The sequence below is a fragment of the Pseudophryne corroboree genome, chromosome 4 (genome assembly GCF_028390025.1).
Source record: "Pseudophryne corroboree isolate aPseCor3 chromosome 4, aPseCor3.hap2, whole genome shotgun sequence".
Taxonomy (NCBI): domain Eukaryota; kingdom Metazoa; phylum Chordata; class Amphibia; order Anura; family Myobatrachidae; genus Pseudophryne; species Pseudophryne corroboree.
Genome location: NC_086447.1, coordinates 704,149,153 through 704,166,918, shown reverse-complemented (window position 1 = coordinate 704,166,918; position 17,766 = coordinate 704,149,153). Strand labels below are relative to the sequence as shown.

At 40.4% G+C, this 17,766-nt stretch overlaps 1 protein-coding gene across 5 annotated transcripts in view; it reads right to left on the bottom strand.

Annotated features, from left to right (window-relative positions):
• Window positions 1–17,766, bottom strand: part of LTBP1 (latent transforming growth factor beta binding protein 1) — a 660,590-nt gene that overhangs the window by 352,072 nt on the left and 290,752 nt on the right. For 3 of the 5 annotated variants that reach the window (XM_063917963.1, XM_063917960.1, XM_063917961.1), the window contains exon 5: window positions 2,445–2,612. The exons of 1 other annotated variant lie outside the window; for it this stretch is intronic. In XM_063917963.1, the coding sequence (XP_063774033.1) occupies window positions 2,445–2,612 (168 nt within the window). Of the gene's footprint in view, window positions 1–2,444; window positions 3,060–17,766 lie in introns of those variants that run through there. One more of the 5 variants, XM_063917965.1, reaches the window with a different exon arrangement.

Genomic DNA, 17,766 nt, shown 5'->3' with positions numbered 1-17,766 from the left:
ACAGCTGTAAAAAATCTTATGGATTGCCTAAAGCCATACTTGCCTACCTGACCCTCTCCATGAGGGAGAAAATGCTCTGTTCCTGGACTTTCCTGGTAATGTATGATTGCCATCACATGTGGTGAGCTAGTTAATTGATAAGAAAGGTGTTTCACCACAGGTGATGGCAATCATACATTACAGGAAAGTTCAGGAACAGAGCATTTTCTCCCTCATGGAGAGGGTCAGGTAGGCAAGTATGCCTAAAGCTTGCTCTATACCCACCAACTTTCAATACTGGGAACATGGCATATGAGCAAAAGTTATGGACTGAATACAATGAAGCGCTCCAACCCTAGTCAACCGCACCATGAGAGTCACAGGCGTGATGTGGTAAGCTTGTGGCGACAGCAGCATAACTTGAGTGGATCTGCTTTAGCTATTAAAAATTCAACAAACCACATGACAAGTAGCAGAAGTTACTGTCCAGCAGGGCAAATATTCTAGCAGGGCGGTCTTCTGTATGCCGACTGACGGGATCCCGGCGCACAGCATACCGGTGCCGGGATCCCGACAGCCGGCATACGACACTTATTCTCCCTCGTCCACGACCCCCCTGGAGGGAGAATAAAATAGTGTGGTGGCGCGCCACCGTGCCCATAGCGTGGCGAGCGCAGCAAGCCCGCAAGGGGCTCATTTGCGCTCGCCACACTGTCGGTAAGCCGGCGGTCGGGCTCCCGGCGCCGGTATGCTGGTCGCCGAGAGCCCGACCGCCGGCATATCGTAGTGAACCCATTCTAGCAGTAGTGCCTAAAGGCACATGGGAAGGGAACACAATACAGTAGGAGAAAGATGAGCCTGACTCCCCATGCTACCACGCAGTATCTGGTTCCTAACAAGATGACTTATCCTTATAACACTCAGAGATTTCTTATACCTAATCAAATAAATAAAACAACAAGCTTGCCAATCCATTCAGAGGTAGAAATAACTATTCACACCATGAGAAAACAGAGCTGATTACTATGGTGACAATGATGATCAGCTAGGAAGAAATAAAAAAACTGTGCCCTTGGAAAACACACAACAAATAATAGGTGCCACAGCCAAAAAGAACCAATCCGATATAATAAATGAGACACAAATTGGGATAGCTATGGCTCCATCTGCCACTGCATCTGCAATGCTGTTCTTGATATTAGTTTAGGTCGCCAATCAAGGACAGAAGGACAGAAAATGTGCTGAAATACAGCATCATTACAGTGGACATGAAGTGGAACAGGCTGAGTAAATTTTAAAGCAGGGAACCCATAAAACAAGTAAAAACAATTCTGCTCATGAATCATGGAAAAGTGAATAGCTGTGCAGCAAAAGCCTTGTGGTTTTGGCATTGGCGTAAGTCTCTGTGCCCTTAGTCCCACACCTGTGGCTGATAATTTCAGCATAGTTCATTGATATATGTAAATCCAGTACACCAATAACTCAACTAGACATGTACATGATCACATTTACAGTAGATTGCTCAAGGACACATAAATATACTGTGTCTATTCCTTTCTAAATGGTATAAAGCAGATGGTAAGAAAAGCTGGAACTGTACTATGTAACAGCGAGGGCAGCTTTAAATGGAACACAGACTAAATAAGCAAAGTACTGTATATAAGTTAATGTAACACCTCTAATTATCATGATAAACGAACTTCTCTTTATTTTCTGATTTGTAAACGCTTTGAAGCTTCTAGTGATATAACACATGTCTGCTACATGGAAAATGAATGAGACAGGGCCTGCAAACACAAAAAATGTGTTTAGAATATCTAGTGAGAAATTTCTTGAAAAGTTATGTTAATGTTTAAATATTTGAATGTTTCAAGTGTGTGCTACCTCTGAATGAATGGCACAGAACGCTTGTTTTGTTGAGGTGGAGTAGTTTCATTCAAAGAAATGAATGAAGAAAATGTGAATAGGATATTTAGAGACTACTGTATGTCAGCAAGAAATAAATAAATAAATAAATAAATAAATGAATTAAATTTTTTTACTTTTGCTTATTTTAATATGAGTGCTATCTATGGCAGTTATTTACTGACAAAGTGTAATGAGTTGTGTCCTAAAGTATCCAATCTGACAGCTGCTTTCATTATCAAACGTGCACTTAAATGATAAAGTGGAAAGTGATATAAAGCACCAACCAATCAAATTCTAACTGTCATGTTACAGGCTGTGATGAAAAAATGTCAGGAGCTGATTGGTTGATACTTTATCTCTCTCCTCTCCAGGATTTGCTAACTATCCTCTTTACACTTTGATAGTAACACCCAATAGCAGCAAACGTCTGACGGGTTGCTGTAGATTAGCGCACATTTGTACTTTGTTAGTAAGCATCCACCACTGTGTAACTTTAAAGTCTTCCACTATTTTCATAGGTATAAGAAATATAACATATCTAGTACTACTGTACTTACCTACTCTGAAGTTACTGGAAGTCAGCGTGTCAGCAGCGTGACCATTTTCACTAATAAGCGTGGTTGTATTTCCCTTCTCACAGTTGTTATGACAGCGGCCCTTGGTACAGGTCACTTTGCAAATGCTGGGTGTGAAGATCACCTTGATGCGCCCTGTCTGGTTTCCCACTGCCAGGGGAGGCACAGAGAAAAGGAGAAATAGACAGATCAGCTTGGTATCCATTGGTTTCTTCGCCAAGTAAGGAAAAAAAAATTGTATTAAAGAGACAAAAATCAGAGAGAAGTGAGGCAGCGTGTCAGTGATCTCTGCTCTGTATCCAGTGGTGTCTCTGAAACAGGAGTAGGAAGATTAGAAAACAGAACTCCGGGATCTATTCCAAGACCACATTTAAAGTCAAGTCACCGGAGTGGGATTAATAATCACAATGCTGCACTTTATTCACAGGGAGAGTGAAAGTGTGAAAAAAAAAAAAAAAAGTTAGCACACTGCATGACAGCTTAAACCAGCCAGCTCTGACAGGCAGATGTAATGCAAAGAGGCTGGCTGTACACCTAGGGGAGAATAGACTCCTGTTCCTGCATCTCCAGCTGTTTCTGCCGTTATTAAGTCACTCTCTTTCCCTCTCTCTCACTGCAGCCCGTCCCCTGGAAATGTTTTAGGCATGCGGCGTGTCTGACAACATCTGTCTCAAATCTCCTGGCACCCTAGACGGGAGTGATCAAATCTTCTGTGTGACGCAGCTGCCTGGGTCCAAATTTTCTTTTCACTACCTCTTGGCAAAAAGATCTCCTTTTGGATTTAGGTATAATTCATTATATCTATTCCAAGGCAAAAATCTACAGCTAATAGCTCATTAGACATGTACTGATTTATTTATTTCCCTTGTAAATTTACAAAGTCTGTGCACTTCATTACAGGCTGACGGCTGGAATGGCAATCATTTTAGGTATTAAAGACCCAAAATGCGCTATCTCTGGCAAAAATGTCTGTTTTCACCGGAGATAGAGTTTCTCTTGTTATTTACCAAAGGCTACTCCCAGTGGTGGCTAAGATGACTGAGTGTCACCAACGCCTGCTATCGCCTATTTAACAAGGACATGACGGCGATAGTGAGGAGCAATAAAGGAAAAAAAACGATATAAATACATATTAAGTGAAGTCATTTTCACCATTTGCTACTTCATTTTTTCTTTTTTCACTTTCTCTCTTTCCCTCTCTCTTTATTTTTTCTAATGGAATCTGCAACAGGGAGACCAAGCCTGGGCTCCCAGTGTAGTGTGCATGTGTGACCTGGGAAAGCCTAGAAGACATGGGTTGGCCAGCAGAGCGGTGAGATTCCTCTTGCCAGTTCGACTGCCCTGCAGTATTTTACTGAAAACATGTAAACTACCCTTTCGATGCTAGTAGGAAATCTTTCTTTTCAAGCCACATTGAAACTTAGACCTCTATAAGTAGCAATGATCAAAAATTATAACACTAAAAAAACTGTATTTAAAGTGAACCATTCATGTATCTAAAAATGATAAATCTGAAATATACTATATATGAGTATATATGTTGTGTTGTACAATACATGGTTCCTAGGAAGGTAACCCCAGCCAGTTTTTTGCACAGCACAATTAAGGAGTGCCGGACTTATCGGAACTATATATATATATATATATATATATATATATATATATGGAATTACTTCTGCAAAATCATCCCTTTCTGTTTAAAAGCAGACGTGACATTTCTTCCCAAAGAAACAGCTGTATACTGTATATGCTGACAGCAAAATAAAGTCAGTGTAAATGTGCTCATTATTTGCCGCTAACGGGACAGCTTTCATACACTGCACAAGCTAGTAAGGTAGCATGGGCTGTCTCTGGAGAATTAAAGGAGATAAAGCTAATGTATAACTTTGTGGGCTACATACCAAATCAGACAGTATTTACTCTGCATGCAAGTATAATAAATATATTATACATGTATTTATATAGAAGTAGCCAGGCTCATCGTTGCCGACATCGCGGCAGCGAAGGCAAGGCAAGTGTGCCCACGCGCATTAAAGTCTATGGTGCAAACTCCGAATCCTCTCTCCAGCTGCAGTGTGGGGGGTGCCGTCGGGCTGCCCAATCAGAAGTGACTGGCTGCACAGCACGCACTGGGGGAGGGTACAAGGATGCAGTGCCAGGGGGTCCCTCTGAGATTATTTTCCAGCAGCCACCCAGTGGGCGTTTCTGAGACGACCAGTCAGAAACACCCTTTGGACGGCTGCTGGAAAATAATCCTTCAACAGCTTTCCATTGGCCACGGCTGATAGAAACTCAAAGCAGTTATATATTTTCAAGCATCTAACGAATCTGTTCAGGAGATCCACTCTACTGCTGGGTGAGATTTTTTTCAGGGTAATAGCTTATCTAAACTCCTCCCTTGCATGTTTAGACATTGGATGAATGGGACATTCACTGGCCATAGGGTGAATATAGCTCCGAGCATGAGAAAGAGAGATGACCTTTAGAGAAGTAGTCTTTCAAATGGGAGGATCATAACTGAGGGAGATATTCATGTTCCCTTATCTCACCTGATTCTACACAATATCCAATTTTACATTTTGGGTGAAATTATTCTTTAAATCAGGGCTGGCCAAACCAGTCCTCGCGATCTACCAACAGTTCACATTTTTCAGACCACCTAGCTAGTGCACAGGTGCAGTCATTACTAATCTCCAGGAGGCCTGGAAAAGATGAACTATTGGTAGATCTCGAGGACCGGTTTGGTGAGCCCTGCTTTAAATGATAGATTAACCTGCAAAAACACACTGCAAATCAACATTTGTTCTCTTTTCTACAGTAGTTTGCTTAAATATGCTAAATTTATAGAAATAATTATAAATAAACTATACATATAGGTATGAATTCAATTAGCAACAATATTTTTGGGGTGGTGAAAATGGGACTTGAACAGAATTTTTTTTTCATGGTAACCAATTAGAGCACATTTGTACCGCCCGAAAAATCCCCTGTTTTCAGGCAAAAATACAAAATACAGGATCCGTCATAAGTCCATGGCCCTATGTGTTTTCGCTTCCACGATCACGAAAATACTTACCGGGGATTTTTTTGGGACCTCAGCAGGTCCACCATAAGTGCCAGCATCTGGCTTACTTTGTGGATAATTGGCTATCCTTGGGGGATCAATTAACCCAAGGTAATTTACCGCTGGCAATTCAATTCCCCCAATAGTTCTTTTCACCGAGTGATGGTCATAACTGAGAAATTATTTATCCATATGTTTTGTAACAGGGACGGATCTAGACTGTTCTTTTTTTTTTTTTTTTGGGGGGGGGGGTAAAAATGAATACAGACTACTCCTCTCTCTACTCATTACTTCTTTCAACTTCCAGTCCTACCCCTCCCATTTTTTAGACTGTGATGTCATCCCCCGGAGGCAAGAGCAGGCCTGCCTCACCTGTAGCTCCCAGTCAGTCGGGGGGAGGCTGAGAGAGAAGGGCCCGGGGAGGAGCAGGGTATGCTGGATCTTACAGTTCCACCGAACTTGAAACACTATAGGATACACAGGCGTGCATTAGATACCTTACATAAAACCCGAAGACGTGTCTGCAAGTTTTTTCAATAAAAATAGTGTATTCTTAAGACTTCCTGTATGCAACACCTGCCCACCTCAGATAATGCAGTGTCATATAACCGGGCTGCTCATTAATGTACTGCCTTGATACAACCAATATGCCAAAAGTTCCCATAGCATTATTTCTGAGAAGATGCATAGAAACACATACCTGATAAATAACTTAACAGAATATTTAAACAGCGGAAGCGAGTGTAACTGCAGCTTCTCCTAATGCAGTTCACTATCTGCACCCCTGCTCTGTCACACTGCCTGCCAACACAAAGTGCAGTAACATTGACAGGACACTGCCACAACACTGTACTATAGAGCTGTCTGACAGTACATTATACGTACATCTGACTAGTCCCAGAGGTAGCCTCCTTTTAGCCCTCCTCCTTGTCCTCCTCCGGCCGGATGGCATCCTCTTAATCACAGCGATTGAGCAGCAGCACACGCATTGTGCAGGCGCATCGTTGCCCGGCGACAGTCATCGCCGGGCAGCAACGCCGCTAGCGAAGAAAGTGGTCGCAGCAGCGACCGCAAGAAGATTGACAGGAGGAAGGCGTTCCTGGGCGTCAACTCACCGTTTTCTGGGCGTGAAGATCCGAACGCAGGCGTGTCGAGGCGTTTGGAGGGCGGATGTCTGACGTCAATTCCGGGACCTGCAATGCTGGATACATCGCACAGGGTAAGTAAGTCTTACCCTGGTCTTGTTTTACACAAAACTATTTTAGCATAGCAGGTCTGCACAAGTGATCGCAGCCTTGCTATCCAAAAAAACACTCCCCCATAGGCGGTGTCTAGTTAATCGTACGGGCAGAAAAAGTTGCTACGTGCGATCAACTCGGTATGACCCCCATAGTAAAGCATTTTTTGTTGTAATTGCAAGGTCTCAAATTACTGTACTAAGCAGTGAAAAGAGTGGAGAAGTGAGCCAGTCGAGAAGTTACCCATGGCAACCAGTCAGCTGCTCTGTATAATTTTATAGTATGCAAATTAGAAATGTTACTTCAATACTGATTGCTTGCCATGGGCAACTTCTCTACTGGTCACTTCTTCACTCTTTTCACTGCTTAGTATGTCTCCCCCTAATTCTTAATCCTACGCTTCCTTGTCAGACCTATCCTGATTGTGGTTTGTTTTAATCTCTCTTGTTTTCCTCCTTGTACTGCATGGGGATCCTCTTTTCTCTAGATTTCTCTTTCCAACATCTGATGCTCTTTATGGAAGTTTCTTTTAGTCCTGTACCCCCCAGTACCCCTTCTCTTTCATCCTATCCCCTAACATTATCCATATTGTCTATTACTATAATCATTCATTCTAACTGCAAAAATAGCTCTCTTGTATTGCTCCTTGTAATTCTTTGTCTACACTTGTGAGCTCTCAAAATAAAGTATTTATAAAAATATAATCCTGAACTTGTATATTTTTATTTTTTTATTTTTATTTTTTTACTTTTTTGTTAACTGGTGAGCAGGAAGCCCAGGTCAGGACTTCCAGTTTCACTCTGTATGTGTGATCTGGCAATGCCAAGTAACAAAGCCAAATGGATGAAGACTGTGGCTGGTGAAAAGGCAAAAGTAGTCATTCTGCTCCCATCCCCTATAGCCAGGCAGCTGAGTACAACTCTGGCCATATTTTAATGTTGTGGTGATAATTGTGTTTTGATAACTGTGATAAGTAATGACAGAAATCCTTGTATCGCTGCACAATAATAAATAGACCCATTAGTGTGAAAAAGGTCAGAAAGGACTGTTTCATTCCAGTACAGATGAGCGATGAAGTTCAGAAGCACCAGGCTTTATGTATTGCTGTTCCTAGTTTGGAGACACAGTATACTTTGCCCATGGCAGGATACTGGATTTCATATGATTCATGACATGTGCTGCCAGACCTACAGTGTGGTGACCAGTATGGTGCTGCCAGACCCAGGGTTGGACTGGCCCACAGGGATACAGGGGAAACCAACGGTGGGCCCTACTGCCTGGGGGCCCATACCCTCCTCTAGGGATCAGGTTCCAGACTGTACTGTTACTAATCTAGTACAGTATCATGCATGCACTGCAGTATTTATTGTATATATTTATCTAGGGGACCAACACTTGCAAAATGGTTAGGTAAACCAATGTGGTGGCTGGGCACACCTCCTCTAGAGACTGGCCACACCCCTAAACATGGGCCCCTACCACTGCATTCCCCCAGTGGGCCCTACATGCCCCAGTCCGACACTGGCCAGACCTACAGTATGGTGACCTACAGTATGCTGAATTCTAGGCATGTTTTACTGAACGTACACCCTCAATAATTCTTAAAAACATTTATTAAGACACTGGTAATTTTTCTGCATTAGAATATAAAATATTTAGAAACATAAAAGATTTGTAGCCTTATATGATACTACCTCGAAAGATTTCCAGAAAAGAGAAAAATCATTTATCTATGTTTGCAAGTACTTAGTGCTTTTAGAATATATATTGACTTATTCATTCATTTATTATAGAACAGGGATGGGCAACCTCTGCATTCTAGCTGTTGCTGAACTGTGTCTCACATGGAAATCAGGCAGCCCATCCCTGTTACGGGACACCTCATTCTCTGCAGCATGATTAATACAGTGAAAGTTAGTTGTTTGTAACTAACACTTGACCTGTATGACAGTGCATTTGACCTTGATCTGTAAAGGCAAGACTTTCATGTCGACTATGAATGAACTGACAATTCATGACAACCCAGCCGTCCATGGAAAGAGGGCCTAGAGCATTGTGTGGTCTTACCACAGGTTAAGGAGCACAGCCATTAGTTTCAGCTTTCAAAGAAACAAAAGGGTGTAAGATGTGCTGAGGAAGTGATGAGATGTTTAGGAACGGAAAAAGTGACTCCTGATTTCATCCATTCACTCATTTCCTCCCCTGAGTGTCAAACAGTTAAAGAATCCAAAGAGGAATATTTTGTGGGTGACTACCGGAATGCATATCCTGCAGAGAGGCGCAGCCCACCGCAGAGCAAAACTATCAAGTGTTTTATTTTCATAATTCTCATGATGAGCTTTAATACATTAATGCAGGTTTCAGCGATCTGCATCTCGCTGTATGTTGTGGAATCATAAGTCCCAGCATGCCCTGCCATCATCTAGATGGAGAGTTATAGCTTGTCTGCTTCTACTTTAATATAACTGAATTTATACATACACTATATTCCTTTGCATTAAATGTGTATGATTAGAATTTATAATACTTGACTGGTTCAACAAACATATGGTCCTTATTTACGATAAGTCCCCCTCGATATGCAGTTGTGCACCTATATGGTCCAACCAGTAGTGACGTGTGGTGGGGTGAGGCAGAGCCTTTCCTGTCATACTAATGTATACGCCAGAGTGTTGACAATATAAAGTATATGAAAATCACAAAGAATATATGAGAAATATCTTCTTTGTATTCTAATAATTTTTATAGTCAAAACTCTAGAGTAAAAAGTCTATGGCCTATCTTTTCAACACATCTCTGATCAAAACTCACCAAATTCCCAGCAGTATATACTGATGCACCTATGTATAATGCCCACATGCACCCTTTGGCTCATACTGTATATTGTGTGTAAATCTGGCTCTGGTACTGGTCAGTGCCTCCTGAGTCATTTACCTCAGCGCACGACCGTGCCATTTAGTGCATGGAAGTGCAGCTAGGTCAGCAAAAAGATGGCAAAAATCTAAATGAAAAAGGGAAAATGTACCAAGAGTTCACCCTACATGGTAATTTTAAGGCTGGAAGGAGCCCGTGTACAGCTGTTAGTGGGTCCCCGCCCCCCTTATAAAAACTGTTGCTGGTGCATTTGCGGACTATCAAGTCTTTTGCGCATGCACATACTTCCAGTACTGTCTACGGAAATATGGTATTGCCCCCATATTTCTGGTGATATACCTAAAAAATATGGCGCTGATGCCACATTTCCTAAGACAATGCCAGAAACAAGACATGGCCGGATGGCAGGATGGGCTGAAGGTTAAGTAAAGCATTGTGTGCAGGCTGTGTGGTGTGGGTTCCACTGGACCCAGGAACCAATATGAACGCCCAGTACCCATATTATGCATGTTATTGTCACCCAATTATCAATATAGAACCACTTCTTTCATTAAATAGTTTTTTGCTTTTTTTTGTTGCAAAATACTTGGTTGAGTCACTTATATAAAATGAATTATTATGAGTGTGAGGAACATCAGGACTGTCTTCCAACTGGCGCATTTCAAGCTTTCTTTTATATTGTGCAAACGTAAATGTCAAAGAGCAACTATAAGCTACAGAATGCATCCTATCAGGAGTAAGGGAAGAAGTCTCTGCCAGCCCAGAGCTGATGCACAAATCAAGTCCTTCTGAGGATTGGAAACAGCTATGTGCTCCAGCATGGGAGGCTCCAGAAATATGTCTTCTCAAACCACAGTTCAGCAATCTAACTTCTCCCAATGAAAACTAACCAAACTGCAAAACAAGATGCAATGGGGATTTTTTGGTGCAAACTGATATTGTTCAGCAACTACATTTGTTCAAGATATTAAAATTGAACGGCTTTGCAGAGAATGTGAAACAAAGTTTAAGCAAATAATATTAAGAAAAACAATCAGGTCGGTAATTACATAGGGATCAAAATATGAATATTGAAGGTCTGGGCCCATAGTAGATTACACAGTGGGTTAAAAATAATCAGGTGTGTAACTACATTATAGGCGTGAAAACGTGACTACTGAGTGCTTGGGCCTATAGCAGGCCATATAATGGGTTGTGATGCCAGAAGCATGTTATGGGAGTCCTGTTGTCACCACGGGATGAAGTTCTGCCGGTCACAATACAAACGCTGGGATCCTGTTCCCTCACAATCCCGACAGTCAGCATGCCAACTAACAGGGACTATTCCCACTCGTGGGTGTCCATGACACCCATACAGAGGGAATGGAACCTGTGGCAGCTCGCCAATGAGCCTGCAAGGGGCTTTGTTGCACTCGCCATCCCTCCCTCCAGACATTTAAAAGCCGGCATCCCAGCGACGGTATGGTGACCGGCTGTCTCCCGACCACCGGTCACATGAACCCAACCCCAACCAATCGCTATGCAAATATGAAGTACAATCTATATAGATAGACACTGATTAGTTGCTATTGGTAACTTGTCCACTTCTTCTCTTTAAAAGGATTGATACATCTCTCCCTTAGTAAGATGGTGACAGCAGGAACTCACGGGCAATAAAAAGAAAAGTTAAACAGGAGATGATAGGTGAATGGAAAAGCAGACTGGTGTAGGACAGGAATAGGGGACAAGGAGCCATGATAAGTATAATAACTAATTAAACAAAAAGCAAGTCAGCACTTGTGGCTTTTCAGTTTAGTTTTTCTATTAATTTATTTTTCCGCTCATTTTCATCTGGAAAATTTAGCATCAAACTGTAAGGAGGAATGTAACTGCTAAATAAGAGCCAATTCTCACCAAACACACATCCAAGTATTTTACATGCCAACAGTGACTCGTACAGTTAGCGCTCTGGCTCTCCAACACACTGAGATGGTGAAAAGAGCCAGATATGCTTTACAAGAATGGCGTGTCAGCAATTAAAACTGGGTTGATGCATGTCTAGTATAGTACACAAAATCAATATCTGAGGCCATTCTGAGAACCAGCACAAAGAGTTGTGTAGCTGTGTGAAGTACTAAGACTTCACACCAATGTAGTGCTGATGCCCTAGCATTGTCAACGTTTTCCACCACCCCTAACAATTTCAGTGCTACTAGTTGGGAAAAGATCTGTTTAAACAATAATGGGAATCTCACACCCTACTGCACGGAATTCCATCATGAATAGTGTTAGAGTGGTCATACTGTAGTTTTATAACGGAGTGCTGGTCAATGTTTGCACAAAGGTTGCTATGCTGCTCATAACATTACTGTGGACTCAGCAACCACTGCCAGCATCATTTCATTACGAATAGAACTTAATATACTGCAGATATGCCTCGCTTTAGAATTAAACCAATACAGGTTACACGACTATACTGTATATTACATATTAAAATGAATGACTAAAAAGTTTAAGAACTTGCAAACTTTAAATTGTCTTTATTTCCTAGGTAATGTCCCAGATTTGTCCCAGGCAATGTCACTGATCTTCAACTGTGACTAGTGAGGGCCATACAGTAGGCAAGTGATTCCCATTTGACAATCCAATCGGCAGATCGGTGAGCAAAAATTATTAGTGATCCTCTGGGTAATTGTGAAAAGTGTGCATGTTCCCAAATCCCAGACTTGTCCATCCTGATCATTTTTTGGTTGGAATCTGCAAATTCAAGATTTCCAACATGTTGGATTTCCCTGATCCCACAACCCAGACATTGGAATAATCACTGAGGAATCACCCCGATTCCCCCTTGATAATAATACCTCTTTTTCTGCATGTTAGAGCCATGCTTACCTTCTCATTCATGTCATTGTATTTATTTTATCCCTTTAAAGTACAGTGCTAGGAAATATGCTGGTGCATTATAAACATATAGGGGGGTATTTATTAAAACTCGAGGAGACAAAACTTGTGAGAGATAAAGAACCGGCCAATCAGCTTTTGCCTTACATTTTACAGGCTCTGTTTGAAAAATGACTGTTAGGAGCTGATTGGTTGGTACTTTATCTCTCACAATTGTATCTCCCTTCAAGCTTTGATAAATACCCCTAAAATAATAATACAAATAATAATAATAATAATTTTTCAAATATAATAATTACTATTATTATTATTATTATTATTATTATTATTATTATTATTATTAATACAATCTACTGTTCTTCTTTCTAAAGTGTCTTATTTGATATTTAATAAAAAAATAGCATTTAAAAAGTAAAGTAATATTTAATTAAGTAAACATGACATAACTGGGTTGTAGGGCAAGCTCTTCTAGTTACGCCACTGATTAATAGATAGCTTAATTTGTCATGTTAAACAGCCTTTAAACATGGGATAAATTATCATCGGTAGACTTAACATTTCCAGTGCAAGCAGTAATTTATTTTGTAGACAAGTACTCTAGTTTAATTATAAAGATGTCCAATTCCCCATTCGCTCGGCAGTCACTCATGGTGGGAGCTCTGATCTCTCTCTGCCGGCATGTGCACTATTGTGCTCGCTATTGCTTATATGAAGTTTCATTCCAGTGATACAAATAATATGTCTGGAGTCCAAAGTGATGTGTAGTTTTCTATACAGTGTTCCTGGCATACATACTACTGAGCTTGTAATCTGCTTTAACAGACTGCATTAAAGTCATGTTTAGATTACATCAAACCAATGAAATAAAACATTCTGCATAGCGACGTTAAAAAGAGTCTCATGGAAAAATGATTAAACCTTGTATTTCGTGAGAAAGTTGAGTGGACACAGTCAACCATGTGTCTCGTTTCTAATGGTAGACAGGAATTAAGTCCACATACAGTAATTACCTCTTTTTGTATAGACACAGAGACATATGTCTATACACATACCGATAAAGTAAAGAAAAAGCAGCGTGGGAACACAGAAGTACAATAAATAATGATAATGCACATATATAAGAAGAAACTTATCACATTATTATTGATATTTAATAACATGTAAGGAACCTATGGAAGAGCATTTCTTAACAACGTTTAAAACATTGGCGGGACTGCAGGGTGTAGAGGTAATAAGGGCACTAGCAATGTTGTGCCTATCACACATCTGAGGGACTCCCAGTCCCGCCTTAGGATCCCACTCTGGTCTTAAAAGAAAAGTGTAATGCGGTAAATCTATGGACCTGATTTTTAGTAGTGCCGGTCCGATCCACCAATTGGTGATCCAGTATGCCGAATACCGGATATCGATGATCGTGATACAACAAGGTATCTAAGAAAGCCAACATGTTTAAAATCCACAAATAGCTGTACCTCATTTTTTAGTTGGAATTGGCGAGTCAGAGAAATCAAACATGTTGGACATCTACAAACCCCTGGCTTCAGCATCTGCAGAACAGGGAATTTCCCACATACAGGCTAGATGTTTGGACCCCATAAAGGCCTCATATGAGACAGCAATGCTTATAAGAGACTGGAGGGGATTCACCTTTTACTAAGGCACCCAATTATGCTCCTGGTTCAAAACACGTAATAAAAAAAGTAGCCAAGTAATGTTGCTGGTGAGTCTTTTCCTAGAAACCAGAAAATAACTCAAATGACCTTCTATTATAACAAACAATTTGATGATGCATTCTCTTTCTGACTTTATTTCTTCATTTAACATGTTCCGAGACTTCAGCCATTTTTCCATCAAAGACATCCAAGAAAATAAATGCTTGTTTCAGTTACAGTTTGTGAACACAATGACCAATATAGTTTCTCAATCCAGAATGAAATCATTCTGAACTTTAAACCAGTTCTTTCTTCTGGAGAGTGACCCCTTGGCCAAAAATTAGACATGCATTCACAAAAGTCTATTTTCATATACTTCTTTGCAAACTATGCATGGATGCGTTCAGGGCACAGTACTGTAAACTTCTGTACATTTGAAGTCTGTGTCAAGAGCAAGAACGCATACACAAAATATTGCTATGCAGAAAGAGATATTTTTTTTAATTATTGACATATCTAAAGGAGCTACTGATTGCCCAAGCCAATACATAGATATCAAATCACATAGGATTACCTAAAATTGGCACCACTTTAGATGTTGCAGTCATTGGGTTTTCATGAATCAAAACACACACCTATGTACATATAGCCCACACATAACAAAGTTACTTAGAACCATATATTTAGGCAGCCTCGTAGGGGGCAGACTGTAAAAATCGATAGTATGACATGCTATCAGTAATGCAGGTGGATGATATTTCATTTATTCTATCCCACTCAATAGATTTTTTTTTTCAACTTTCTACCAATCATTCAGTAATGCAGCACATTCAAAAAGCCTTACATTTTCTGAAACCTTGTGACATAGGGATCCGGTAAGGATCCCAGCATTTGAAATCCCAGCAGTCGGAAAACTGACACTGCTTGGAATACTGACGCCAAGATCCCGACATAGATCGCAATGGTGACGCCGGGATACAGAACAAAGTACTGCTGAGACTGCAGAGTCTCTAGCGTTAGCCTGCAGGTGAGGGTTAGGTTTAGGATGCGGGGAGGGGGGGGATTTATGGTTAGGCACCACCGGGATTGCACTGCAGACGCCGGGATCCAGAACGAAGTACTGCTGAGACTGCAGTCTCCTGGGTTAGCCGCCGGCGGGGGAGGGAGGGTTAGAGTTAGACTGTGGGGGGGAGGGGAAGATGCAGGGTGTGAGTAAGGGGGATTAGGGAGGTTAGGGATTAGGGGTAGCGTATTTATCTAGTAGGTGTCAGGATCCTGAGTATAGGGATGCTGCTGTTGGTATTCTCATTGCCGGGTTCCCAAGCGCTAAAATCCCATATAGGGAAATATCCAGTTATGATATTAATACAGAGCTGCAAATCCCCATCTGGACTTCAGTATTACATGACATATTGTATGACTCAACAAGAGTTTCATGTGGAATATTCTGTTAACTCACGGAATGGTTAGGAAAATGGAATAAATCCGAAAACTAATACATATGATGCATCTTATCCTAACTGTATATCTCACGGGATACATATGATACATCTTATCCTTTGAAATCATCTTATAGTCATTGAGAGTTCCCAAAAAAAGCACAATAAATAATAAATGAGTACAGTGTGTGATATGAACCAAAGACAAAAGTTGGAAGCCTGTATAACTTATACTGGATAACATAAAGGGCAAATTAAAGTTCATTACAACTTTTTATAATGTAGCTTAATTTTGTTCTTGTAGTAGAACTACAATAGATAGTTCTTACAATGGGACAAATGTGTTCTACAGAAGCAGTGCTCAGGAGTTGCATGCAAAAGAAAACTACTTTCAAAATATTATTATTATTATTATTATTATATTTTTGCTGTAATTATCACTCACCTCAGTGTATGATTACCCAATGAAGCCCCACTTGTCTATAAGACATGTACAAAAAATGTTACTTGTTACAAGTGAGCATAAGCAGGGCTGTTTGGACACCTTCAAGGGCCAAGATCACATTAGCAGACCACCAATCCTCGTTAGAAAACACAAGGAAGTGGTTACAATTGTATCCCAAAATTACAATGTACCAAGTTTCAAAACAATACTGGTACAAATGGGGACTGTGTGAGGGTTTATTTCTGTACATTTTTAGATGGATATGAGACAGCTCTTAGTATTAGAGCATATCCTTGGTTTAAGGTTAGAATGGGATTAGACCTTGGCTAGGTCTCGGGCTGAGTTTAGAGTTAGGACTTGGGTAAATTTTAGGGTAATTCAAAAGGTAAAATTCAAAAAAGTGTCTCTCATTGAAACAAGTAGTTGAGGCAGAAACACTTAAAGCCTGTCCAATAATGATGGCCTCATTCACTCCTTCATTAAAACAGCACCTATCCTATGAATAGCTTACAAATACCCAATGTTTTGGAACCCGTAAAACCTATCCAATAATGATGGCCACATTTACTCCATTAAAACAGCACCAGTCTTATGAGTAACTTACAAATACCCAATGTTTTGGAACCTTTAAAGTCTATCCAATAATGATGGCCCCATTTACTCCTTCATTAAAACAGTATCTATCCTATGAATAACTTACAAAAACCCAATGTTTTGGTGGTAGGCACCAGGACAAGCACCAAGGTTGCACCAGGATGGGCTTGTCATTTTGTATTTCATAAAATACATTATTACGTCATGGAAAACATATTTCTAGCGATAATAAACAAGAGTTTGTTCACAACTACATTTGCAACACCTATCACTCCTCACTATGTTCCTAATTCCATATACAGGTTGAGTATCCCTTATACAAAACGCTTGGGAACGGAAGTATTTTGGATATCGGATTTTTCCGTATTTTGGAATAATTGCATACTATAATGAGATATCATGGTGAGGGGACCCAAGTCTAAGCACAGAATGCATTTATGTTTCATATACACCTTATACACACAGCCTGAAGGTAATTTTAGCCAATATTTTTTTATAACTTTGTGTATTAAACAGTGTGTGTACATTCACACAATTCATTTATGTTTCATATACACCTTATGCACACAGTCTAAAGGTCATTTAATACAATATTTGTAATAACTTTGTGTATTAAACAAAGTTTGTGTGCATTGAGCCATCAGAAAACAAAGGTTTCACAATCTCATTCTCGCTCAAAAAATTCTGTATTTCGGAATATTCAGTATTTCGGAATATATGGATATGGGATACTCAACCTGTACTGTATCAGTAGGAAGGAAGAGTGCAGTGGTTCTCTGCACCTCTAACAACATTACCACATTATCCAAACCATCTAGTTGGGCAGAGGTGTATAACCAAAGATCATTTTATAGATCCACAGATGACCTGGAAAACATGAACCATTTAGGGTCCTGAAGGTAGAGTTTGAGAACTACAGGATTAGTGAATTGGGTTCAGACAGCCTAATTAGTACATTAATCTATGACTGCTCTGGCAGATGCATAAGGCATAAGTGCCCAACTAAGGATTTCCCTTTTATACTACATAACCTTTTAGTGGAATTCTTTCCCAGTGATTTTTTCTTGGCGTTATCTGGTTTGGTAATCTTCCTGCGAGACAAGAAAGCACTATCTCAT